The sequence below is a fragment of the Coregonus clupeaformis genome, unplaced genomic scaffold, assembly GCF_020615455.1.
Source record: "Coregonus clupeaformis isolate EN_2021a unplaced genomic scaffold, ASM2061545v1 scaf1013, whole genome shotgun sequence".
Taxonomy (NCBI): domain Eukaryota; kingdom Metazoa; phylum Chordata; class Actinopteri; order Salmoniformes; family Salmonidae; genus Coregonus; species Coregonus clupeaformis.
In genome coordinates this window covers 3,005-30,464 of record NW_025534467.1, presented here as the reverse complement: position 1 = coordinate 30,464, position 27,460 = coordinate 3,005, and the positions used below count along the sequence as shown (strand labels likewise).

Sequence of the window (27,460 nt, the reverse complement as noted above, 5' to 3'; positions counted from 1 at the left end):
ATATCCAGTAGTCCGGCCCATTAACCTGCTCCTAATGAACTGTGTTATAGGAAATGTTTTTATTAATCACACAGCGCCGGGGTGATGCATGTGTGCTCTCCAGGCTCACTGTGTACATCAATAAGCTTCAACAAGGCTGTAGATTGACTAGACACCCTGCGGGAAACTCCATCAGGGCCAAACAAGCTGCTCATAGCTTTCATGTGTCGATCAGAATTAAAAGGGATCAATTCAGCTTTGGGACAAAATATGTGGCACTGGCATCACAAAGTCAGAACCGGCCCAAACCAAAAAGGAAAGTTCCTGTCCTTCAGATGTCAATGAGGAAAACGTTATGTATGCCCCATGTGTGTTGTCATTGGTTAACACTGAAATGTGACTGTGACATGGTCATGATCACCACCTGTTGCACACAGCAGGTGAACCACACTGGTCAGGGACAGTCTGTTAGTCTACAGAAGATCCTAGAAAAGTTGATTCCAATAATTTGCATCAATAGCTTAATTCCCTAAATAGATTAAATGGGTTTCCAAACAACAGACATCATTATCATACATAATGACATGCTTGGTTCCACTGATATAATGTGCGCAAAAGTGCAAACCGGTCAATTACTTTAGTAATTCACAGTGGATTTGACTCTATTCTGCTTGACTGCTGCTGAGAAATTGTGCGAGGGCATGAGAGAGATAGTTGGGGGTACACGCATGAGGGAGAGCAAGAGAGAGAGAGAGAGAGAGAGAGAGAGAGAGAGAGAGAGAGAGAGAGAGAGAGAGAGAGACGGTTTAAACGTCAATGCAAGTATACGATCCCTTGCCAGTCTACACGCGCTGACATAAGCAACGCCAAGGATACAATTCATCAACTAGGCTTCATCCCCGTGGATATACACTGATACAGCTAACCAGATATGATCTACTTCATTCTTACTCACACTGTTGCAGGTTGAGCAGGAATTTCATACACTATTTTTCGTGGATGGTAATGCGGTACATTCTCATGAACCCATCTATGGATTTCCAATGTTCTAGTGATTGGACTCAAACCCGGGAAAGGTAAAGGGACAGGCGGGTGTTGAAGGTGCCCAGGTGTAGCAGTGAGCCTGCGTTGGACATGGGACCGTATCTTAGCTTTTGGGGATACAGTGCCGAAGGAATAGCGTCTTCCTGAAGGAAAGCTGACTTCGGGCTGAAGCTGGAAGCTGAGACACTGCGCGCGCCAGAAAAATGCATTCCAATCACGGCTTTATCCTGCTTCTCCTAAACGGAACAGCGTGCTTGGTAAGCAAGAAGGGGCGGCGGTGCCCAGCAGTGTAAAAAAGTTACACCAGTCATATGTGTGTGTCTCCATAGCATTCACCCCCGTCGTTACTAGGCTATCTCTTCATTCAGACATGTGCCACTCATTTGTTTGGCGAAAAGTGAAGGGAAATAACCGTGAATACTGTGTCGCACGAGCTACCGGACCCGACAAGGTTCCCTCTCCCAGGGCAGAGACCCGCGTGAGTGAGTATGCTGTGAGCGGTTGCCATGGATAGCATGCTGCGCCACGGACGACGGTCCCTTGCATTAAATGTGCCTCGAATCTCCATATTGGAGTTCCACGGTTGAAGCGTATTCTATCCATTGCTGAAGTTATGTGTTGATGAACAACGAAAGGGGACTCTCCTTGACCGATCATAACTATATGTTATTTTGAAACAACTGAAAGATAACTTAATAACTGTACAAAGGCGAGAAGAATAGGCTACCTTGCATGAGACACAGCGCAACGTGTCCCCCATACAGGTGCTCATGTCTGGTCAACGTTTTAATGTTTCGTTGAGTAAAAAAAAAAATATTATTTTTTTAGAATTTTATATTGACCACTATCTGATTATTATAGGCCTATATCATAGCCTCTTTCGCAGGCTACACAATTCGATGTTAGTGCACTATAGCCTATGGCATTTCAGGTACCACACTGTGAAACCTGATGTACTCAATCAAAATGATGTTGTGATTAATGATCTTCAATTATCACAGGAGTCCTGGTAAATTACACGTTTTTAATGAGATAAACATGACTAACATCAACATGAAACTAAGTGCCTTATTGGGCATGTTTATTGACCATGTTGTGTGCACTATTTTAGCCTAAACTTTAATTCTCTAAACAACATTAGGTCATCATGCTTTACATTTAGATCTATATGTAGAGCAAATTATAGCGTCAAGAACAAAAACGGAATGAGGTAGGCTAAATTTAAGTGTTGTTGCAAGGTTGCTTCTTTGATGTGTTGTGTTCTGTTCTGACACCTTTGTGTCAGAGCCGCCGCACACTGTAAATAACCTTGGGCGCTTCTAACTGAACAAAGACTGTAGCCCACATGTGAATTGTAGGCTATAATAAAGTATTCAAAGAGTTATTACCCACTGGGCACTAATGGTTGAGTTGACAACTAATGTAAATTCAACGTGAAATCAACAACAATTTAGGTTCAAAGTTTGGTGAAAAAAGAGGAAATCCCCTTATGTTGAAGAAGTTTTTCAAACCCAATCAGTTTTCCATGTTTCAATGTCATAATTTACATTTACATTTACATCATTTAGCAGACTCATCACATTGATTTATTTGATTGAAATGGCTTGGAAACAAGTTGATTAAACCAGATGCACTCCAGGATCTTAATCACAACAAAATCATAAAAAAAATAGTAAGAATTGGATTTTTAACATATCATAAGAATTGCAAAAAATATAAAATAATAATTGCAGGATGTAACCACAGAGTTTCTAAACCCAGAGGTGCAACATCGCAAGATCAAGCAGATCAGGCTGGGGGTTTGGGGTTTGAGAAGTCAATGAGACAAGTTACATTGTTTTCCTTAGTTGTTAATTTTCTTGAAGTCTAAAGGCACAACCTAAATTCGAGCCAACATCTTAAGTAGTTGAACGTTATTACTCCAACCTTGTGAAAGTGACAAACTGACACGTTTTAATTTTCATCAAAAACAACTTTACATCAAAGAAGTGCCTTTGATTTGACAGCCAGCACATGGCCATTCCCATTAGGCCCGGTGACTTGTTTCAGCAAATGAGCTTAACTAGCCAACATCGCCATGACATCGCCTATAAATTTGATTAGGGATTTCTATCGGAGAAGCAGTTTCTGCCTATCTTCATATTGTACTGTCTTTGATGTAACATATTATACGAAATGGATGACTTGGTACACAATTTGATGACATAGTACACAAAAAACGGGGACAACTTTTGGCTCTTGAGCACCACTTTCAAAACTACTAGCTGAAATTATCCAAACGTTTGAGAGTGCATCTTAAAGTAGGTAACCTATTTTAAATAAAGTCATAGGCCGCTGTTTAAAAATGAGGTTATGGATCATTCAAAATAACTCAGAATAATAACATCGACCAGTCATCATTAGGCCAAATGTACCACCGTCTCAAAACTATTTTTCTTCATTGATTGAACATTTGCACATCTTACAAAGGATTTAGGTTGTATGACATTGGCCCTATTACTTGACAAATTGAATAAATGTTCCCCTTCCATTTCCTCTAATCTAAGAGAGATTTTTGGAGTCAGAGAGCATGTTTACACTTCAAGGTGTATGTTCACACATGCTTGCCACATACTCTCAAACGCAGCAGGATTGCGCTAATTATGAAAATAATTGGTGTGCGGTTTCTATCAATATTCTACCATGTTGCTTATCTAAAAACCGTGGCGCACCACGTCTCTCAGCAGAGAATCTTGGGTAATTAATTAGCAGCATGACATTGATAAATTATAGAGCAATTAATAAATTATCCAACTTATTACACAATAGAGCTGGGATTAATAATCATAGACCATGCATTTATATTCAAATTCAGCTGATTTCCTATTGTACCACCCCACTCAATATTAGTGTGTAGCTTTACTCTCTAGGGTGTATAAACTCACTCTGTCTGGATGGAAATAAGGTTATTAATACACTATCAACACGAAAAAAGCAACAATGATGTGATGGATTTAGCGTCTCAAATGTTAATTAATATGCCATGCATTGGTTGAGATGAATAATATAAACAGTCTCAGTCAGAGTGCTTTGTAATTGACTGCTATGCTAAGAAATTATAGTACGTTTTTGGCAAGGGTTTAGCTATTTTTCATTCTATGACATGCAGCTCAGAGATTGGATTCATTTGTTTTTAATGGACTAAATGGCTCGAGCATTCAGTGTCATACAGTCAAGAGCCTATTACAACTAATTTGTTTGTTAAATGTTTATATTAGGGCTATTAACCCAGCACTAGTCTTATAGCAATATTATTAGGTCCTTACAGTTAGACAGACAATGTCAGGGGTTATTGTGGTGAGAAAAAAAATCATACTTTCTACAGGTTCACACGCGCACACACACACACACACACACACACACACACACACACACACACACACACACACACACACACACACACACACACACATACACACAGAGATATCGAGAGAGAGAAAGAGAAAGACAGAGAGAGAGACAGGTGAGGGTAGTCTGGCTCCTAGCATATCCACTGTGTACTGTGTGCCCATGGTCATAATGACTGGGGTTACAAAAGGGCTGAATAAGGAAGAGAGTGCAGAAAGGGAGAGTTAGCAGTCAAATACAGGGTGAGGGACAGCCGAATGTAAATAGGATAGAAAAAGACAAGGAGAGAAATGTGTAGAACAGTATACAACGAGAACAGAGAGGATGGAGAGAGACAGAATGAAATGAAAGAGGTGGGGGAGAGACATACGGAGGGAAGGAGAGAGGGATTGGAATAGATAGAGCGTAGAATAGATGGAGGAGTAACAGTAGTAATAATAATAATAATACATTTTATTTGTCGGACGCCTTTCAGGACACTCAAGGACATCTTCCATTAACAGTAGGTCTACATAAAATCAAGTGCAGTACATAAAATCATAAAATCAAGTGTAACAATCAGTCCAATTAAAAATCAAAGGACCAGACGAAACAGGACAAATAAAAAGAGGGAGGGAGGGGTTGGGTAGAGGATACAGCCCCAGTTTAGGGTAAGGGTTTAGGGGGTAGGGTTGTGAATAGGGGAAGGGTTTAGGGTAAGGGTTAGGGTTTGGGTTTGGGGGATACTGAGAAGACACAGAAGGGAGGGGTAGGACAGAGTCAATCATAGACCACAGGCTACAGGTTATAGGCTTCCTATTAAGAGGTGTGTTTTGAGGAGGTTTTTGAATGAGAAGACTGTGGCTGCATGTTGTATGTGTGGGCAGAGTGCATTCCAGAGCCTGGGTGCCGAGCAGCTGAAGGCCTGGGTACCCATGGTGGAGAGGCAGAATGAGGGGTTGACAAGGAGACCAGCGGAGCAGGAGCGGATGGAACGGGAGGGGGCATAGACTGGGAAAAGGTCAGAGAGGTAGGTGGATGCCAGGTTGTGGAGGACTTTGTAGGTGAAGAGGAGTGTCTTAAAGTTAGTACAGGATTGCACAGGGAGACGGTGTAGATTGATGAGGATTGGTGTGATGTGTTCAGTTGATCTGCTGCAGGTGAGGATTCTGGCAGCATAGTTCTGGACCAGCTGGAATCTGTTGGTGAGTTTGGTGGGGATACCAGTGAGGACAGTGGTCCAGTAGTCCAGTCGGGAGGTGATGAAGGCATGGATGAGGGTTTCGGTGCAATAGAATGTCAGTGATATGAAGTGAACTGTACTGGTAGAGCTAAGACAATACTGTATATTACACATTCACAATCTCACTTTCTCACTCTCAGTCTCTCAGTCTCTCACTCTCTCAGTCTCTCACTCTCTCAGTCTCTCACTCTCTCGCCCGCGCACACTGTTCAAAGTCACTTGCGCGTGCACGCACACGCACGCGCACGCACACACACACACACACACACACACACACACACACACACACACACACACACACACACACAAACACACTACAGGGACACATGAGGGCTTATTTGTCATGGAGCACTGATCTGAAATTTGCATTGTAACCTTCAAACAGCAGGGATCACCAGGGATGAAGGAGCTCTGCTCTCTCACACACACATACAGTGAACTCACACTCTACCCAGTTTTGGAGAGGCAGTTTTACAATTCTAAGTTGAAGGTGAAATGGAATGGGACAGAAAGTAGCCATAGGCCAACAGAGGTGTGTAGAATATTCGCCCCATTAAGAGCTCTGCGGGTCTGTCCAAGGATCTGAAGTGGCTCTCGACTTTCGTGGGTTTTAGCATTAGTTGCGCTCCCTTTCAATGGTGCTGAAACTTATTCTATGTTCCCGTGTTAGTTGCGATTCCTGTCCATGGAAAAGCACAAACAGAACACAGAAATTGGTTATTAGAAAAGCACAAACATAAGAATGTCTATCACAGATGTCTTAAGTATTACCTGGGTCTTCTCCCAATGAAGTTACGCTGCAGACAGCACTCTGATCTATACAGCTCTATGTTCTCTGGTTATAGGCTGGGCATCTGCAGCTACATGACTGATCTGTGTTTATACAGCTATGTGTTGTATAAGGTTTATGTATATGTTGAGCATCAGGTTCTGTTCTCATTAATCTGTTTTTACTCCAGCCTTTCTACTCCTGGCCAGTATGACATTTATAGGATCATAACATATCTGACATCTAGTTGCAAGTGCAAATTTCAGGTGTTCATATTTAACTCTTCATATTTAAGTAAGATATTAAACATTGGTCTCCTGAGACAGTCTCAGAGCGTCTCTCCACAGCGAGTTGTGTTATTTAAGGATAAGAGACTGGCTGAAGTTAATTTTAACAACATGCAGCTCTTTTCCCCTGTTTTGCCTTGTCAGAAAGTCTTTGAGTCATCTTTCTTAGATACCCAGCCCTCCCTTCACGGTCAGTGACCTTGTCCACCCAGATTCATCCCTCACTAAGCAGGACAACACCAGCCATGCTCCTCCTGTACAACAAAAATACATCCAAAGCATTCCAAACTGAGACAGAGAGACACAGACTACACATGGCCATACAAATGTGATACAATACAGCAATGCTGTATCAACACAAACACATTAGATGACTGCTAATGCAAAGCTGTGCAGTATAGGCCTAGTGCCTCTCTGTCTTGCTGTCTCCAGGTTCAATCACAGCCACAAACAGTACAGTTATACTATGGCCTCACAAACACAGATAAGCTATAGCCATATTTTTTTATTTTGTATTTATAATTTTTTTAGGGGGTAGATCAGCTTTAATATTTCAGATAGATTGTAACTTCCATCAATGTAATTGTCTGCATCACTTCCAATCCCCCATATGGTTTTTTTCTCGCAAATATATATATATATATATATATATATATATATATACACATACATACATGCATACATATATACATATACAAATACATACACACACAAATATATACATACATACATTTATACATACATCCATACACACACACATAACCTTTTTAAAATTATATTTCCCTTCATTACTTTCCAACCCCACCACCCCTTCCCCAATTGGAGTAAACTAGTGAACAACAACGCTTAGGCCTCTACTTCCAGCCCATACATACTATATACATTTTATGGTCACAGTCAAATTCTACAATAATTATATTTTGTTTGTTTTTACTCCTGAACTTCCTCTGATCATTTTCATGATGTCCATCTGGTTTGCTTCTATATGCCATATTTTTCTAACTGTGCTCTTTCACAAAAGCTCTCAACCTATAACTTATATACTTATTATGGACACAGTATGCTTTACATTAGTTATCTTGTTGTTATTATTTGTTGATATTAGTCCCATCCTTCAGCTCCATTTAACACCTCCCATCTATCTCTTAACACAATCCATATTAGATTTCTATTTGCCATATATTTTTCAACTGTACTGTGATGTTTTACAAAAGTTCTGAACCTTTCTATACAGATCGTAAATTGAAAATAAACATTTTTGCTAAAAGTATTATTATATTATTGATCGATTGACTATGACTTTTCAGATCACCCAGTAGTGCTATCTGCAGGGTTAGCTCCAGGTAAATATTGCAGTCCTTTAGCCATTCCTGGACCTGTGTCCAAAAACAAGCTACAAATGGACAGTACCAAAACAAATGATCTAATGATTCTGTCTCTTCACAGAAAAATCTGCAGAGCTGAGAAGATTGTATCCCCCATATAAATAACATTCTATTGGTAGCAAGAATTTTAGATAATAATTTAAATTGAAAAATTCAATGTTTTGAATCCGGCATCATTTTGCGTATCAATGGAATCGGTACGTCAAAAATCTCTTCCCAACTATTTTGCAATCTATATGGGACGGCTGTCAATCCTTTGGTCCTTAAATGAATGGTATACTTTTTTATTTATCACAATTTTCTTTATCCAATTATATTCTTTAATGCAAGGCCGATAGACAACTTCCTTACTTTTTCCCCCTTCCACTTTCCTTTTCCATTTTTGCAGTAATGCTGCAATTATTTGGTTGTAATTTTGGGTAGAGCAGACATTTCCATATGTTTTTGTTAGCTGCATGTGCGACATAACTCCACCAGTCCTACCGATAATATCATTTATGAAGATTATACCTTTTTAAAACATTTTGTCAAAAAAAAAGGTTTTTTATCAATTAGTATATTTGAGTTTAACCACAATATTTGTTGCATTATTTGTTCTGTCGTTTCTGGAGGATTACATTGAAATTGCAACCAACTTTCTATGGCTTGTTTTAGAAATAGTGATATTTGGGAGATTATTTCCTTTTCAAATAACTTAAAGTGAAAGGTTGTAATCTGAATAAAGGGAAAAAGGCCTTTCTTTAACATTGGGTGAGACAATCTTACTAATTTGCTAGAGAACCCGTTCGGATTTAAGTATAACTTTTGTATGACTGAAGCTTTTAGTGATAGGTCTAATGCTTTAATATTTAATCATTTCTGTCCTCCGAATTCATATTCATTATATAAATAGGCCCGTTTAATTTTGTCTGGCTTGCCGTTCCAAATAAAATGGAATATTTTTTTCTCATATAATTTAAAAAACTGTTCGCTAGGCGTAGGCAAGACCATAAGCAAATAGGTAAACTGGGATAATACTAAAGAGCCATGTAAAATTGACAGGTATTTACCTTTCCATGGTAGCAAGATCTTATCAATTTTTGCTAACATTCTATAAACATTTATTGGAGTGAGATCATTTATTTCATTTGGGATATGTATTCTGAGTATATCCACATCACCATCAGACCATTTTATTGGTAAACTACATGGTAATGTAAAAATTGTATTTTTTTGTGATCCAATACGTAATATAGTACATTTATCATAATTTGGTTGTAATCCAGAGATGTTAGAAAATGTATCTAGATCCTCTATGAGGCTGTGGAGGGATTCAAGTTTAAAGAAAACATGAATCATCAGCGTACAATGACACCTTTGTTTTTAAGCCCTGGATTTCTAATCCCTTGATATTATTGTTGGATCTGATTTTAATAGCTAACATCTCGATGGCAATAATAAATAGATATGCCGATAGTGGACAACCTTGTTTCACTCCTCTTGACAGTTTAAAACTTTCTGAGAAATAGCCATTATTTACTATTTTACACCTCGGGTTACTATACATGATTTTAACCCAATTTATAAGAGATTGTCCAAAATTGAAATGCTACAGGCATTTATATATAAACCCCAGTCGTACTTTATCAAATGCCCTTTCGAAGTATGCTATGGTTTCCCAGATTTTTCATAGTGTTCCATTGTTTCCAGTACTTGCCTTATATTATCTCCAATGTATCGCCCATGTAAAAAACCTGTCTGATTAGAATGAATAATGTCCGACAATACTTTTTTAATTCTATGCGCTATACATTTTGCTTGAATTTTTGCATCACAACACTGAAGTGTAAGGGGCCTCCAATTTTTTTAATGGACTGGATCTTTATATTTTCCACTTGTATCCTGTTTCAGTAATAATGAAATCAGACCTTCTTCTTGAGTGTCTGATAATCTACCATTTACATAGAAGTGGTTAAAACATGCTAATAACGGTCCTCTGAGTATAACAAAAAAGGTTTGGTATACCTCGACTGGTATGCCATCCAACCCTGGAGTTTTCCCGGACTTAAAGTCTTTAATTGCATCCAGAAGTTCCTCCTCTGTAATTTCACCTTCACATGAGTCTTTCTGCATGGCTGTTAATTTTACATTATCAATAGAAAAAAAATCTCTACAATTAGCTTCAGTTAGAGGAGATGGAGGCGAATGAAACGAAAACATATGCTTAAAGTACTTTGTTTCCTCCTTCAAAATATCATTTGGTGAATCATGGGTGACTCGGTCATTTGTAACCAGTTTCAATAAATTATTTTTGGTAGCAATCCTATGTTGAAGATTAAAAAGTAGTTTATTACATCAAAGATTTCAGCGTCAATTTACAGATTTCTGCAGAAAATCCGGAGAACAACCAACCCAATCTCTAATATGTTATTTCTCTCCGTCCTTTGTTTCAACCATGGTATATATATCCTATGCCCTATGTAACATAAGATGGCGTGATTTGAATAGACCAATCCCTGGCCTTCACATAACAGACTTCCTCTGTTTTAGGGGGCCCCTATAGTAATGCTTTCCAGATGCTTCCGCAAGCTGAGTCAACTTCCTCTAACACACCATTTGCAAACGTCAGCAAAGTCATAAACTGTTTAGATACTACAACCTAAATTGCTTTTGCTTTCGAGATGAGTACTGAATTGCATGGCCTCTAAAGGCACATTTAAAAGTGTCCCATACAATAAGGGGATTTGCTGTACCTATGTTATTTCGGAAAAAAACAGTTATATATTCCTCTGTTATTCCTAGTTAAAAACCAAGTTATCATCCAATAGGCTTTGATTAAAATTTCCAATATCCTCGCCCACGTGGACATTCAGTAAGAGTAATGTATATGCCAATTATATGATGGTCCGACCACATTCTGTCCCCATCAACACTTTTAAACTTTTGGTGCCAACGAAAATTACATAAGAAAGAAGCCAAGACGACTAGCTTGATTGAGTCTCCGCCATGTATATCTCACTAGATCAGGATATTTAAGCCTCCATATATCTACTAGTTCTAATGTATCCATGACATTCACGATTTCCTTAAGAGCATGAGGGTGATTGTTTGTAGTGTGATTTCCTTTACTGTCCATTGAGCTATTTAAAACTGTATTATAATCTCCCACCATAATAATAGAGTCTTGAATTGCTTGCGGAGTTGATCATTTATTATATATATTGTCAAAGAAGTGTGGATCATCATTATTTGGTCCGTAAAGGTTAATGAGCCATATCTGTTTATGGTCCAATAACATATTTAAAATAATCCATCTACCTTGCGGATCTGTTTGGACAATTTGCACATTCGGATCGAAATTACTGTTATTTAATATCATCACCACTTTTGAGTTTCTTTGCCCATGGGAGAAGTATATTTCGCCCCCCACCCCCATTCCTTTTCCCTTCATCTAGAATTGTTGAATGAGTTTCCTGTAAACAATAGATATTATATTCCTTCTCTTGGAGCCATGTAAATATTGTTATTCTTTTGTTATTATCTGCTAAGCCATTACAATTATAACTGCCTATACTTATTTCACCACATACCATAATGGGATACAAGTTTCAAATCTATTTATCATTATATATGTTTGTAAATTTACCAATAAAAAAATACCATAGCGATTGACTGTCCATATAGCTGTACCATGATATTTGCATTGCTACTAAGTAACCCTCCAATTGTTCTCCACTAATTCCCCCGCTAAAGCCCCTCCCCATCCCAAGTTGGGCCGTCATCCCAGTGTTCAGCATACCACCCCCGTCCCCCCGAATCCCTAGGCCCCCGAGAGGCCAGGACCCATCCATCGAAAACAGCACACAGTACCACCCACAAAACAGAAGCAGGTCAACCGCCAAAAGCATTTCCAATGCTCTCACCTCAATATATATATATATATAGCTATTTAAATATATATATCCATTCAAATATCTTGCATATCTTATTTTCCATCATTTTCCATTAATATGCGTAATAATGTTGGCAGTTAATGTGTAGGAGTTTAACCTATAAACTGGATTGCCATTGTATTACATTACATTTTTGACAAGCAATTATTATTTTAGCAAACAATTATTGTGGTTCATCCTATATTCTCCCTAACATCCTTACCCCCTTGCAACAGATGTGGGATAAAGATACACGCACATACTCTAACACACTCAACCCCTTTCCTCCAAAATGAACCATAAGATCAGATGCTCAACAGTTGTTACATCCCAGAGCCCAACTCAAGAAAGGACCTGATTTACGAATGCATATACAGTTACAGCTGTTTGGGAAAGCATGCAAGATTGAGCAGAAATTGACAACAATGTGAGATTTGATTAATCTATTTAATCTATGTCAAATCCTAGGTGATGGAGATCAGATCCACCCTCTTCACCTGAGACACAAACACTCTGGTACCCCGTATTGCCATATCTCTGTCTCCTACTTTCTTTATTGATTGTTTTGTTTAACCTTTATCTATCCAGGTTTCAATGAGATCAAAACTCTTTTACAAGACGGACCAGGTCCAAGATAAGAGCAGGCAGGCAGGGTCATGGTGTAACAAGAGGTTACAGACATTAAAACACCTCCCTGTGGACTCAATGGACTCTTACTGTACTTCAATAATTCCTCCGACAGTCTAGAGCTAGACAGACACACTACGGTGAATGAGAGGAGCTTTAGAGAAGAGGCAGAGAAAAGGGCCAATGGTGTTATTATGGACAGGCTGTCACTTCCTGCTCAGGTTATAAAACAACTTGAGTTATGCGCAGGCATGGCATGGATGACCCTAGAGGTGCGCCTTTCTCATGACCACCAAGCGAGTACCCCAGCGCTGGGCCTCAGGCCCCTCTCAGCACCCCAGGCCCTCAGTATCCCCTGCTGCCTGCCTGCCTGACATACAGCAACAGAGAGAGGCATGATGGGTAGAGGGAGATTGTGCTCTGTGACACATCACCAGACAGGCAGGCGTTCATAGTACTGACCCACAGAGCTGCCTGTCCACAGACAGAAAACACTTTTCTGAAGATAGCGCAATTTGTCAAATCAAATCAAATCACATTTTATTTGTCACGTGCCGAATACAACAGGTGTAGACCTTACCGTGAAATGTTTACTTACAAGCCCTTAACCAACAATGCCGTTTTTAGAAAATAATATTGATTAAATAAACTAAAGTTTAAAAAAAGTAACACAATAAAATAACAATAACGAGGCTATATACAGGGAGTACCGGTACCTAGTCAATGTGTGGGGGTACAAGTTAGTCGAGGTAATTGATCATTTATGTACATGTAGGTAGAAGTAAAGTGACTATGCATAGATAATAAAAAGTCTGGGTAGCTATTTGATTAATTGTTCAGCAGTCTTATGGCTTGGGGGTAGAAGCTGTTAAGGAGCCTTTTGGACCTAGACATGGCTCTCCGGTACCACTTGCCGTGCGGTAGCAGAGAGAATAGTCTATGACTTGGGTGGCTGGAGTCTGACAATTTTTAGGGCCTTCCTCTGACACCGCCTAGTATAGAGGTCCTGGATGGCAGGAAGCTTGGCCCCAGTGATGTACTGGGCCGTACGCACTACCCTCTGTAGCGCCTTACGGTCAGATGCCGAGCAGTTGCCATACCAGGCGGTAATGCAACCGGTCAGGATGCTCTCAATGGTGCAGCTGTAGAACCTTTTGAGGATCTGGGGACCCATGCCAAATCTTTTCAGTCTCCTGAGGGGGAATAGGCGTTGTCATGCCCTCTTCACGACTGTCTTGGTGTGTTTGGACCATGATAGTTTGTTGGTGATGTGGACACCAAGGAACTTGAAGCTCTCGATCCACGATCAGCTCCTTTGTCTTGCTCACGTTGAGGGAGAGGTTGTTGCCCTGGCACCACACTGCCAGGTCTCTGACCTCCTCCCTATAGGTTGTCTCATCGTTGTCAGTGATCATGCCTATCACTGTTGTGTCGTCAGCAAACTTAATGATGTTGTTGGAGTCGTGCTTGGCCACGCAGTCATGGGTGAACAGGAAGTACATGAAGGGACTAAGCATGCACCCTTGAGGGGCCCCCGTGTTGAGGATCCGTGTGGCAGATGTGTTGTTGCCTACCCTTACCACCTGGGGGCGGCCCATCAGGAAGTCCAGGATCCAGTTGCAGAGGGATGTGTTTAGTCCCAGGGTCCTTAGCTTAGTGATGAGCTTTGTTGGCACTATGGTGTTGAACACTGAGCTGTAGTCAATGAACAGCATTCTCACATAGGTGTTCCTTTTGTCCAGGTGGGAAAGGGCAGTGTGGAGTGCAATTGAGATTGCATCATCTGTGGATCTGTTGGGGCGGTATGCGAATTGGGTCTAGGGTTTCCGGTGTTCTAGGGTTTCTGGGATGATGGTGTTGATGTGAGCCATGACCAGCCTTTCAAAGCACTTCATGGCTACAGACGTGAGTGCTACGGGGCGGTAGTAATTTAGGCAGGTTACCTTGGTGTTCTTGGGCACAGGGACTATGGTAGTCTGCTTGAAACATGTAGGTATTACAGACTCGGTCAGGGAGAGGTTGAAAATGTTAGTGAAGACACTTGCCAGTTGGTCCGCGCATGCTCCGAGTACACATCCTGGTAATCCGTCTGGCCTCGCGTCTTGTGAATGTTGACCTGTTTAATGGTCTTACTCACATCGGCTACTGAGAGCGTGATCATACAGTCATCCGGAACTGCTGGTGCTCTCATGCAAGCTTCAGTGTTGCTTGCCTCAAAGTGAGCATAACATTTAGCCTGTCTGTTAGGCTCGCGTCACTGGCCAGCTCTCGGCTGGGTTTCCCTTTGTAGTCCGTAATAGTTTGCAAGCCCTGCCACGTCCGACGAGCATCAGAGCCGGTGTAGTAGGATTAAATCTTAGTCCTGTATTGACTCTTTGCCTGTTTGATGGTTCATCTGAGGCCATAGCGGGATTTCTTATAAGCATCTGGATTAGTGTCCCGCTCCTTGAAAGCGGCAGCTCCAGCCTTTAGCTCAGTGCGGAAGTTACCTGTAATCCATGGCTTCTGTTTGGGATATGTAAGTACGGTCAATGTGGGGACGACGTCATCGATGCACTTATTGATGAAGCTGGTGACTGAGGTGGTATATTCCTCAATGCCATCAGATGAATCCCGGAACATATTCCAGTCTGTGCTAGCAAAACAGTCTTGTAGCTTAGCATCCGCGTCATCTGACCACTTCCGTATTGAGCGAGTCACTGGTACATCATGCTTTAGTTTTTGCTTGTAAGCAGGAATCAGGAGGATATAATTATGGTCATATTTGCCAAATGGAGGGCGAGGGAGAGCTTTGTACGCATCTTTGTGTGTGGAATAAAGGTGGTCTAGAGTTTTTTTTCCTCTGGTTGCACATGTGACATGCTGGTAGAAATTAGGTAAAACGGATTTAAGTTTTCCTGCATTAAAGTCCCCGGCCACTAAGAGCGCCGCTTCTGGATGAGCATTTTCTTGTTTTCTTATGGCCTTATACAGCTTGTTGAGTGCGGTCTTCGTGCCAGCATCGGTTTGTGGTGGTAAATAGACAGCTACAAAAAATATAGATTGAAACTATTTTGGTAGAGCTTATCATGCGGTACTCTACCTCAGGAGAGCAAAAACTCGAGAATTCCTTAATATTAGAGATTGAGCACCATCTGTTATTGACAAATAGACACAGACCACCACCGCTCGTCTTACAGGAGGTAACTGTTCTGTCTTTCCGATGTTATACTGTTCTGTCTTTCTGTATATTATCCATGTCGTCGTTCAGCCACGACTCAGTGAAACATAACATATTACCGTTTTTAATGTCCCATTGGTAGGATAGTCTCGAACGGAGCTCATCCAGTTTTTTCTCCAGTAATTGCACGTTGGCCAATAGGACAGATGGTAGAGGCGGCTTACCCACTCGCCTACGAATTCTCACAAGGCACCCGGATCTGCTGCCCCTGTATCTCTGTCTCCTCTTCATGCGAATGAAGCAGAAGTATATCCTTCGCGTCAGAGTCATTAAAGAAAAAATCTTCGTCCAGTTCTAGGTGAGTAATCGCTGTTTTGATATCCAGAAGCTCTTTTCAGTCATAAGAGACGGTAGCAGAAACATTATGTACAAAATAAGTTACAAACAATGGTAAAAAGTAAATACAAAAATAGCACAATTGGTTAGGGGCCCGTAAAACGGCAGCCATCCACTCCGGCGCCATTGTGTGGCATGGATGACCCTAGAGGTGCACCTTTCTCCTGCCCACCCAGCTGTGGCATTCCCCTCTGAAACACTGGGACACATAGAAAGAAAGGGCCTTGGATGAATGTATGTTGGTCTGTTGTGCTAGAGAATATGTTACAGTATGTGTCTGTCAGGAATTGTTTGAACCACACAACAATGATATACAAAGATTGTAAAAGGCTCTGCATGGTCAATACAGCATTTAATGCGATGCGGCCTCCGCAGAAGTCAGAGCAAACATACGTTTTGCGCTGCGGCGGAGCAGAGCAGAGCTGTTGTGAAGAAAGTTGTCAAGGAAGTGAGTTTGTGTTTATACAGAACCTCCCGCCCCCACCTACTGTCAACCAATCATGTCAGTGCGGAGCTATACAGAGCCCTCCGCATTGTAACAAAATTTGAGAGGCACATGGCGATGCGGTATAGAGCTTGATTTGGCCTCTGCATGCCTGCAGAGGCTCCGCAGTTGCGTCACACCCTCCATACAAAGCCTCTGACCACATTTTCAGATCAAGCATAAGTTGGCTATAAGTCATTTCACCTTTGATTATTTCAACCAGTAACAGGAAGGAAGCGTCACACAATTGTATTCCTCTGAGAATGCTAGCCTCTTGAGAGCTTCCTCCTATTTGTGCTGAATAGACTTGTATTTATGTAAATAAAAAGTTATCTCAAGAACAAACAGCTTTAGAGAGCGGACGGAAGCGGAACTCCTTTTTACTGTAAATATAAGCAGGTATATTTTAGGGGACATCTGTCACCATCTGCTACTACAGAGAGACCACTAGTGATGTCCTCCTGATGATGCAGTGGGCTATGGGTCCCATGCTGACCCCACCAGGCTGTGACGGGGGCTCCTGGTGACATCATCAGGGAGTGATGGGGGCTTCTGCTGACCTCACCAGTCTGTAACGGGCTGTTTGGTGCAGAGTAGGGGGGGAGAAAAGACAAACAAGTATCTACTCACTCCAACAACCAGCTGACTTAGGGGCCTCCAGTGTGTGGTCCCGAGATGATGAAGTGATCTGAAGGACTGGAGTAGTGTATGTCTCCAGGGCTAGTGCTCTGCTCTAGAAGGGTTTTCTGTTTACTGTACTAGAACAGACTGAGTTTGTACTGTAGCTTAAAGGAGATGGAAGATGTAGGTTGGAGCCATGACAATGTCGATGGCGATGTCCACACACTGTTGATGTTTGTGTTGGTACTATAACCAGACACAAAAGCCAGATAGTTAACACTCCCAGATTGATCTCTGTCCACTGATATGACCTCGAATGAAAGTTAAGCCCAGTATTACACAGTGCATCACCACAGAGAGAGAGAGTTAGAGAGAGAGTTAGAGATGAATAGAGATGGAGAGAGCGAGGGGGAGGGAGAGGGAGAGGGAGAGAGCGAGGGGGAGGGAGAGGGAGAGGGAGAGAGAGGGAGAGAGAGTCCAGTCCCCTCTCAGGTCCTCTCAGACAGGTAGGCATATACAGTGGGGAAAAAAAGTATTTAGTCAGCCAACAATTGTGCAAGTTCTCCCACTTAAAAAGATGAGAGAGGCCTGTAATTTTCATCATAGGTACACGTCAACTATGACAGACAAATTGAGAAAAAGAAATCCAGAAAATCACATTGTAGGATTTTTAATGAATTTATTTGCAAATTATGGTGGAAAATAAGTATTTGGTCACCTACAAACAAGCAAGATTTCTGGCTCTCACAGACCTTCTTTAAGAGGCTCCTCTGTCCTCCACTCGTTACCTGTATTAATGGCACCTGTTTGAACTTGTTATCAGTATAAAAGACACCTGTCCACAACCTCAAACAGTCACACTCCAAACTCCACTATGGCCAAGACCAAAGAGCTGTCAAAGGACACCAGAAACAAAATTGTAGACCTGCACCAGGCTGGGAAGACTGAATCTGCAATAGGTAAGCAGCTTGGTTTGAAGAAATCAACTGTGGGAGCAATTATTAGGAAATGGAAGACATACAAGACCACTGATAATCTCCCTCGATCTGGGGCTCCACGCAAGATCTCACCCCGTGGGGTCAAAATGATCACAAGAACGGTGAGCAAAAATCCCAGAACCACACGGGGGACCTAGTGAATAACCTGCAGAGAGCTGGGACCAAAGTAACAAAGCCTACCATCAGTAACACACTACGCTGCCAGGGACTCAAATCCTGCAGTGCCAGACGTGTCCCCCTGCTTAAGCCAGTACATGTCCAGGCCCGTCTGAAGTTTGCTAGAGTGCATTTGGATGATCCAGAAGAGGATTGGGAGAATGTCATATAGTCAGATGAAACCAAAATATAAGTTTTTGGTAAAAACTCAACTTGACGTGTTTGGAGGACAAAGAATGCTGAGTTGCATCCAAAGAACACCATACCTACTGTGAAGCATGGGGGTGGAAACATCATGCTTTGTGTTAGGCTATGGTTCAACCCAGCACTCAGAGAAACAAACACGACTAAGGGAGTGGAAGAAACAAAAATTATTTTAATAAAAGTTCAATTTGTCTTAGTCCAAAAACAACTGAAGAAAAGGAACAGAGTGGGCTAGTCGGCTCCGGAGGAAGGAGAGGCTGAGGCAGGCAGGCAGGCAGGCCGGCAGGCAGGAAGGCAGGCAGGCAGGTTGGGAGGTATGTCTGAACTGAAGACAAAACAAACGACAGGTTAAGGAGAGTAAAGAGCCAGGCTGAAGACAAAGACAATTTAACTCTACTGGTGAGCCAAGTTACCGCTCTGGTAAGAACAACGATCTGGCGCCGGTGGAGAGCCATGCCCAGGAATTAGTAGTGCAGGTTGATGAGAGAATAGGATGCAGCTGCGTAGGCAGGAATCACTGGAAACAACCCGCAGCGGCACAGGAGAGGCAGATCCTGAGCACGCCCCCCGATCCACTCCAGACACACCCACATAATGGGGACAAACACACATACAGATACAACAGACAAAGAGGGGACAAAACAAGGAGGAAGGGACACAGAAAAGGGAGAGACAAGCTGCCCACATAACACTTTGGGGCTGTTTTTCTGCAAAGGGACCAGGACGACTGATCCGTGTAAAGGAAAGAATGAATGGGGCCATATATCGTGAGATTTTGAGTGAAAACCTCCTTCCATCAGCAAGGGCATTGAAGATGAAACGTGGCTGGGTCTTTCAGCATGACAATGATCCCAAACACACCGCCCGAGCAACGAAGGAGTGGCTTCGTAAGAAGCATTTCAAGGTCCTGGAGTGGCCTAGCCAGTCTCCAGATCTCAACCCCATAGAAAATCTTTGGAGGGGAGTTGAAAGTCTGTGTTGCCCAGCGACAGCCCCAAAACATCACTGCTCTAGAGGAGATCTGCATGGAGGAATGGGCCAAAATACCAGCAACAGTGTGTGAAAACCTTGTGAAGACTTACAGAAAACGTTTGACCTGTGTCATTGCCAACAAAGGGTATATAACAAAGTATTGAGAAACTTTTGTTATTGACCAAATACTTATTTTCCACCATAATTTGCAAATAAATTCATTAAAAATCCTACAATGTGATTTTCTCGATTTTTGTAAAAATTTTGTCTGTCATAGTTGACGTGTACCTATGATGAAAATTACAGGCCTCTCTCATCTTTTTAAGAGGGAGAACTTGCACAATTGGTGGCTGACTAAATACTTTTTTCCCCCACTGTACAGTAGCAGAACTCTGCTTTAATCAATTCTATCCCATCAACCCCTGCTCTCTCTCTCCTCCTGCTATCCTGCTCCAGCACCGCGCTCCACTCAGCCGCCTTGTCGATATCTTATAATGTAAAACTTTGATAGCCAATTCAGAGCAAGGTTTCTCCCTCAGCATACTAAATGAAGCTGCAGGTCCAGAGGGATGGTAGAACTGAACTTGTCCAAATGAGTAAGGAGCTCAAAAAAGAGAGAAAGAGGCTGAACGTAGTGAGTTCATCCACCCAGCGCAGAGCTAAGCTCCGGTGACCCCCTTGAAGCCGACGTAAATTATTAATTAAGAGTCAAACGCCTTGTTTCTTGTGAAATTACCTTTCCCTCCCCCGGCCCTCCCCTCCACGCTAGCCAGTGGAATAATTAGTTATAAGGGCACAGCCGCTCTGCGATTTTAATCATGTAACAGAAGGAGAATATTCCTACAGTGAGCACATTAGGTCTGGAGTTTGGTGGGAGGGAAAAACCCCCACAAAGCATCGGTGAACACTTTGGAAATCTGAGCAGGCGCTTGAGCCTTTAATAAAAAATTTATGTCATATTAGAGATGAAGATTTCAACTCAACAGCCAGAGGAAAATGGAGAGCTTATTGAAGCCATCTGCTGCCCAGGAGAAGGATGTGCTTTAATAAGCACCTGCTGTGTGGCTCTATATGACCAAATACCATATACAACGTCTCTGTAGATGTGGATATTGATGAGAAGACACATCTGAATAGGTGAAACTCTCAAAAAATCTATTTTCAGTAGCAGTATTTCTCTAGTTGACACCATGGCCTCTCATCACCACCTGAGCACTGTGACAGAACAGAACAGTTAGTTCAGAGATTTGAGCTAACTTTCTCCCTAATCTCTGTTCTGTATTTTAGCAACTGTGTGCCGGTGACACCAGGAGAAAGGGAGGGTAAAATGGTGTACCTGTCACTTTAACAGTCTGAATATTTCCTGTGGAGCTGGCAGGCTCTTGTTGATAATTTCCTCCCTTTCATCCTCTCCCGTTCCTCTACCCCCTGCCGCGTGGAAGGCCCCAGGCCTGTACTCACTAACGCTTAATGCGTCACAATTACCACAGCGATGGAGCCTGCAGACCACCCACATTCCCTCCAACCATTTCACTGACTCACACAGCTGCACACATGACAGACAGATGACAAAATCACCCCCCGCCAACAACCCTAGACTCTGACCTGATTGCACCTTTGCCCGCATTTCAACTTCATGTAGCTCAGATCGGCTGATAAGTGCTCTTTATGAAGCTTCATAAAGTACTTTGAAACCTAACACCAACATTGTACCTCGGATTACAACTCAGCCTAATACAGCTGCAGTTTAACAGGTCTATTCAGCTTCTTCAAACTGCTGTGCCATGCTATGTCCGTCTTATACAGCACTATTCAGCCTCATAGCATTTTCCATCTTTCACTTCAGACATCAGTCAATATAAGCAGCCCAGTGTATAACCTTCAGCACGGTGACTCACTCTACAGAAGTGTTCCTTCAAGCTGTTAACCATCTGCCCTAAAGCGAGGGGATCTCATCCTCATTGTTTTATTACCCCAGTAATCATCCGTTAAGCCGTTCTAACATGTCTCCCACACTGATGCTGTGCGCTCAATGACACCTCTGACACCTCCAGCAGTTAGAAAGGCTTCAATAGTTTGTTCCACAGCAGCACTATGTCTTCCCTAACCTCTAACTAACACACACGTCCTGTTCTGTCTCACCCTGAATGCTCTGTTTACATATTCAGCTCCTTAAACGAACACATCTCATGCAAGTTATGGCTCAGTGAGATTGTATTATAGAGGGGACAATGTGTTTGTTGTTCAGCTCTTCTCCTTGCCGGCACTGACTGTCTGAGTCACTGAATCACTGAGTGTCTGGGAAATTAGCTCAATGTAAACGTAAGAGACATAGAGTATCATAAGGATTCATACAGTGGTATATTCCACACAACCCTGGAGGGCACTGTGATGGCCACCACTGAGACTCTGCAGTGCCACCTAGGGAGCCAGGCAGGCAGGCAGCGTGTTGCTCTTTGCCCACCAAACATCGTCCCATGAAGGGAAAGGAGTCAAACCCAAAGTGGCACATCATTCAGGGACAAGGGGGAATAGTGTATTTGTCATCACAGTCACAGCGCCTGGCACGCACTCGAGGCAAGAGAAGGCGTCTGAATAGATTAAAATCAATATGTCTACTGCTCCCTGTTTTTTATTCATTATTAATGAAGCCAAGGAGGAATTCTCAGGGACGCTATCAGAAATGTCAAATAATATCAAATTTTAGCCGGCAGGGTTCCTTGTCAGGCTGATGTGTTTGTGTCTGAATGAGGGTCAGCTCCAGTCCCTGTGGGAAACATGGGGGACAGTGTTGACTGTGGCCCAGCCCAGCTAACCAGACAAGGGGTGTGTAGTGTTGACTGTGGCCCAGCCTAGGTAACCAGACTAGGGGTGTGTAGTGTTGACTGTGGCCCAGCCCAGCCCAGCTAACCAGACCAGGGGTGTGTAGTGTTGACTGTGGCCCAGCCCAGGTAACCAGACCAGGGGTGTGTAGTGTTGACTGTGGCCAAGCCCAGGTAACTCAAACAGCCCTACGGGGACCAGACAGAAAGGCTGAGGTCTGGAGACTCCTCATCTGCTCCAGAGTCTGAGTCCATAGCTAGACCACAACACAACCACATCAGTGGGAATCCTCTACGGACTGCTGCAATGCGATGCAAGTTGTTACGAAAGGAAATACATGTCTTAGAGCGACAGAAAATCAATATTACAAGACTGTCTGAAATGCAAGAGAACAAATCTGAGTGAGCCTGTAGAAATCTGTATAAAATGGAGTAAGAATGAGTAAGACTTAATAATCCTGACTAAGCCGGTATAAGGAAGCCTTGACAGTCAAGACAGTGGATGTATCAGAGCACAGACAGAGCAGCATGCATTATGTATCACTGTATAACAGTGGGATCACTGGGAAAAACCCTGCTCTATCTGGCAGAGAGAGAGAGACCATGCACACAAACACACACACACAAATACACACACCCACACACAATCGCTAATAGGGTACTGTCCACACACATTCCGGCAACCATCCATTGCATAATGACACTAACACAAACAGAGAAACGGCGACACAAACAGACTCACATCCTCTCCACGGTTAGATCAAAAGGACAGAAGAGCACTCCGGGCTCTCCGACAGCACCTACCTGTTATTAGATCATTACCATCTAATAATTACCCATTACAGCCTGCTCTCACACACACTGACACACTCCACAAAGCCATGGCTGAGCCGAGCACGACTATCTTATCTCTCTCTCCTTTCTCCTCACTCACTGTTAACATCTGACAGCTTTGTGTGTGTGCCAATACAGATGTGTGTGCCTTAATTGCACATCAAGGTTTGTTCGCCTACCCCTCCTCCACCTCCACACCGAAGGCACCAAAGCAATAATTGTTTCTCCACTCAGGCCTGCACTATGGGGCTTAAATCTCTACCTTCATCCCCCAAGGCCTCTCAAGTAGCTGAAGGTATAGGAGTCTATTTCTATTTCATCTGCTGCTTGGGGAGCAATATAGCTTCTCTGAAAACCAGACGTAAAGGTATATCTGCTCTCAACTTGAATAGACACAAGAATGTAACAGCAGCAATATATATATACAGTGGGGAAAAAAAGTATTTAGTCAGCCACCAATTGTGCAAGTTCTCCCACTTAAAAATATGAGAGAGGCCTGTAATTTTCATCATAGGTACACGTCAACTATGACAGAGAAAATGAGGAAAAAAAATCCAGAAAATCACATTGTAGGATTTTTTATGAATTTATTTGCAAATTATGGTGGAAAATAAGTATTTGGTCAATAACAAAAGTTTCAATACTTTGTTATATACCCTTTGTTGGCAATGACACAGGTCAAACGTTTTCTGTAAGTCTTCACAAGGTTTTCACACACTGTTGCTGGTATTTTGGCCCATTCCTCCATGCAGATCTCCTCTAGAGCAGTGATGTTTTGGGGGCTGTCGCTGGGCAATACGGACTTTCAACTCCCGCCAAAGATTTTCTATGGGGTTGAGATCTGGAGACTGGCTAGGCCACTCCAGGACCTTGAAATGCTTCTACGAAGCCACTCCTTCGTTGCCCGGCGGTGTGTTTGGGATCATTGTCATGCTGAAAGACCCAGCCACGTTTCATCTTCAATGCCCTTGCTGATGGAAGGAGGTTTTCACCAAAATCTCATGATACATGGCCCCATTCATTATTTCCTTTACGGATCAGTCGTCCTGGTCCCTTTGCAGAAAAACAGCCCCAAAGCATGATGTTTCCACCCCCCATGCTTCACAGTAGGTATGGTGTTCTTTGGATGCAACTCAGCATTCTTTGTCCTCCAAACATGACGAGTTGAGTTTTTACCAAAAAATTATATTTTGGTTTCATCTGACATTCTCCCAATCCTCTTCTGGATCATCCAAATGCACTCTAGCAAACTTCAGACGGGCCTGGACATGTACTGGCTTAAGCAGGGGGACACGTCTTGTACTGCAGGATTTGAGTCCCTGGCAGCGTAGTGTGTTACTGATGGTAGGCTTTGTTACTTTGGTCCCAGCTCTCTGCAGGTCATTCACTAGGTCCCCCTGTGTGGTTCTGGGATTTTGCTCACCGTTCTTGTGATCATTTTGACCCCACAGGGTGAGATCTTGCGTGGAACCCCAGATCGAGGGAGATTATCAGTGGTCTTGTATGTCTTCCATTTCCTAATAATTGCTCCCACAGTTGATTTCTTCAAACCAAGCTGCTTACCTATTGCAGATTCAGTCTTCCCAGCCTGGTGCAGGTCTACAATTTTGTTTCTGGTGTCCTTTGACAGCTCTTTGGTCTTGGCCATAGTGGAGTTTGGAGTGTGACTGTTTGAGGTTGTGAACAGGTGTCTTTTATACTGATAACAAGTTCAAACAGGTGCCATTAATACAGGTAACGAGTGGAGGACAGAGGAGCCTCTTAAAGAAGAAGTTACAGGTCTGTGAGAGCCAGAAATCTTGCTTGTTTGTAGGTGACCAAATACTTATTTTCCACCATAATTTGCAAATAAATTCATTAAAATCCTACAATGTGATTTTCTGGAATTTTTTTCTCATTTTGTCTGTCATAGTTGACCGTGTACCTATGATGAAAATTACAGGCCTCTCTCATCTTTTTAAAGTGGAAGAACTTGCACAATTGGTGGCTGACTAAATACTTTTTTCCCCCTGATATATATATATAAGAGAGAGAGAGAGAAAGAAGAGAGAGGAGAGAGAGAGAGAGAGAGAGAGAGAGAGAGAGAGAGAGAGAGAGAGAGAGAGAGAGAGAGAGAGAGAGAGAGAGAGAGAGAGAGAGAGAGAGAGAGAGAGAGATATACCTGCATACTCAAACATTTATTTATACGAGTACAACATTGATAGAATGTCACAGTTGCTACCTATAGCGTCAGGAGCTAAATTAAGTATTGATTAAATCTTGAATTCCTTTTCTGTCCTTGTTTCTAACTCCCTTTTCCTATTTTTTCTCCCCTTTCCATCTCTCTTTTTTCTCTTTCTCACTTTCACCCTCTCTTTCTCTCTCACACACACTCTCCCCCGTCTCTCTCTCTCTCTCTCTCTCCTCTACCCCTCTCTTTCGCTCACTCTCCGACTCCCTTTCTCTCTCACACACACCCTCTCCCCCTCTCGCTATCTTTCCCTCTCTCTCTCATTCTCTCTCTCGCTCTCTCCCTCTCTCTATCCCTCTTTATCTCCAGCTGGCCCTGGGTCAAGAAGATGACTCTTCAAGCCCCAAGAGCTCCTCAGCAGACGGGTCGTCCTCTAAGACGGTGGGTCTCCTGGGGAGCCAGACTCCACTTTCCCCCCTGAGTCGCTGGATGCTCCAGAGTAAAAGCCGGGCAGCCAATGCCACCTCCCTAGAGCTGCCCTACCGCTCACCCATTCCCTTCTCCAAGCAGGAGTTCTGGGAGATGCTGGGTAGTGACCTGATGAAGCCAGACACCTCCTCTTCCTCCCGCGTCAAACGCCGGCCCATCGTCAAGACGGGCAAGTTCAAGAAGATGTTTGGCTGGGGAGACTTTTATTCTAACATCAAGACGGTGCGCCTCAACCTACTGATCACCGGCAAGATCGTAGACCACGGCAACGGAACATTCAGCGTCTACTTCCGCCACAACTCCACGGGCCAGGGCAACATCTCAGTCAGCCTGGTGCCGCCGGTCAAGGCGGTGGAGTTCGACCTGGAGCGCCAGAGCGTGGTCTACCCCAAGGACTCCAAGATCTTCAACTGCCGCGTGGACTATGAGAAGGTGGACCGCAGCAAGCGCACGTCACTGTGCAACTACGACCCGTCCAAGACCTGCTTCCAGGAGCAGACACAGAGCCATGTCTCCTGGATCTGTTCCAAGCCCTTCAAGGTCATCTGTATCTACATCTCCTTCTACAGTACAGACTACCGCCTGGTCCAGAAGGTCTGCCCGGACTACAACTACCACAACGAGATGCCCTACCTGCCCTCGGGCTAGAGAGGGGCACACAGGAGGGGGAGAGGAGGGACGAGGGGAGGAGTGACTTTGTAGGGTGAGGGGCCACCAGATTGAGCTGGATAAACTTTTTCTGTCATTTGCTGCAAAACCTCACCAGACAACCCATCGCTGTAGAAACCAGACTACTGTTCCCTGTAAAACGTATATATGCAAAAAACAGTATGCACACAGTGAGGCATTTAGATTTAGAGTGCTGTCATGAAGCATTCTTCGACAGGAACAGTAGTAACTAGCACGCCCAACATCATCACGCACATTTTTACCATCAACTCAAACCTCTAATTCGCTAAATACTTCCGCTAAATACAGAAAACACCTACAAACATGAATGTTTTCGTGAACTACACACACTGTCATTCAGGTGAGGTAACACTCCTACTTTCAAAGGGCATCTTCCATTTGTTTCTGTATGGACCCTTCCTCCCATCTTTCCCAATGCTCCCATATCCCACCCCCACCCTCTCCCCCACCCTCTCTCCCCACCCTCTCTCCCCCCAACCCTCCCCACCCCTATATCATCCCGATAGGAACTATCCCACCCAATGTTTATTCTAAAGGTCTGGCATTCTATCAAACATCATCTCTCTCTTTCCCTGAATTATGTCAAATAGGGAGAGAGAGAGAGAGAGAGAGAGAGAGAGAGAGAGAGGAGAGAGAGAGAGAGAGAGAGAGAGAGAGAGAGAGAGAGAGAGAGAGAGAGAGAGAGAGAGCGAGAGAGGGGAAGAGAGAGAGAGAGAGAGAGAGAGAGAGAGAGAGAGCAAAAGCAATCGCCAGACAAATATATGGGACAGGGCTTAAGTTCAACGTGAGAGAAATAACTTGATTCTGCCTCTCCACACATGAGAGAGAGGTAGGGGGGGAGACAGAGAGAGGG

At 43.0% G+C, this 27,460-nt stretch overlaps 1 protein-coding gene across 1 annotated transcript; it reads left to right on the top strand.

The window, feature by feature from the left end:
- Positions 1-812: 812 nt before the first annotated feature.
- Positions 813-26,681, top strand: LOC123486126 (neurexophilin-1-like). Its single transcript, XM_045217333.1, has 2 exons — positions 813-1,280; positions 25,798-26,681. Exons 1-2 carry the CDS (start codon positions 1,227-1,229, stop codon positions 26,563-26,565), a joined length of 822 nt encoding a protein of 273 aa, XP_045073268.1. The 5' UTR covers positions 813-1,226; the 3' UTR covers positions 26,566-26,681.
- Positions 26,682-27,460: the final 779 nt, after the last annotated feature.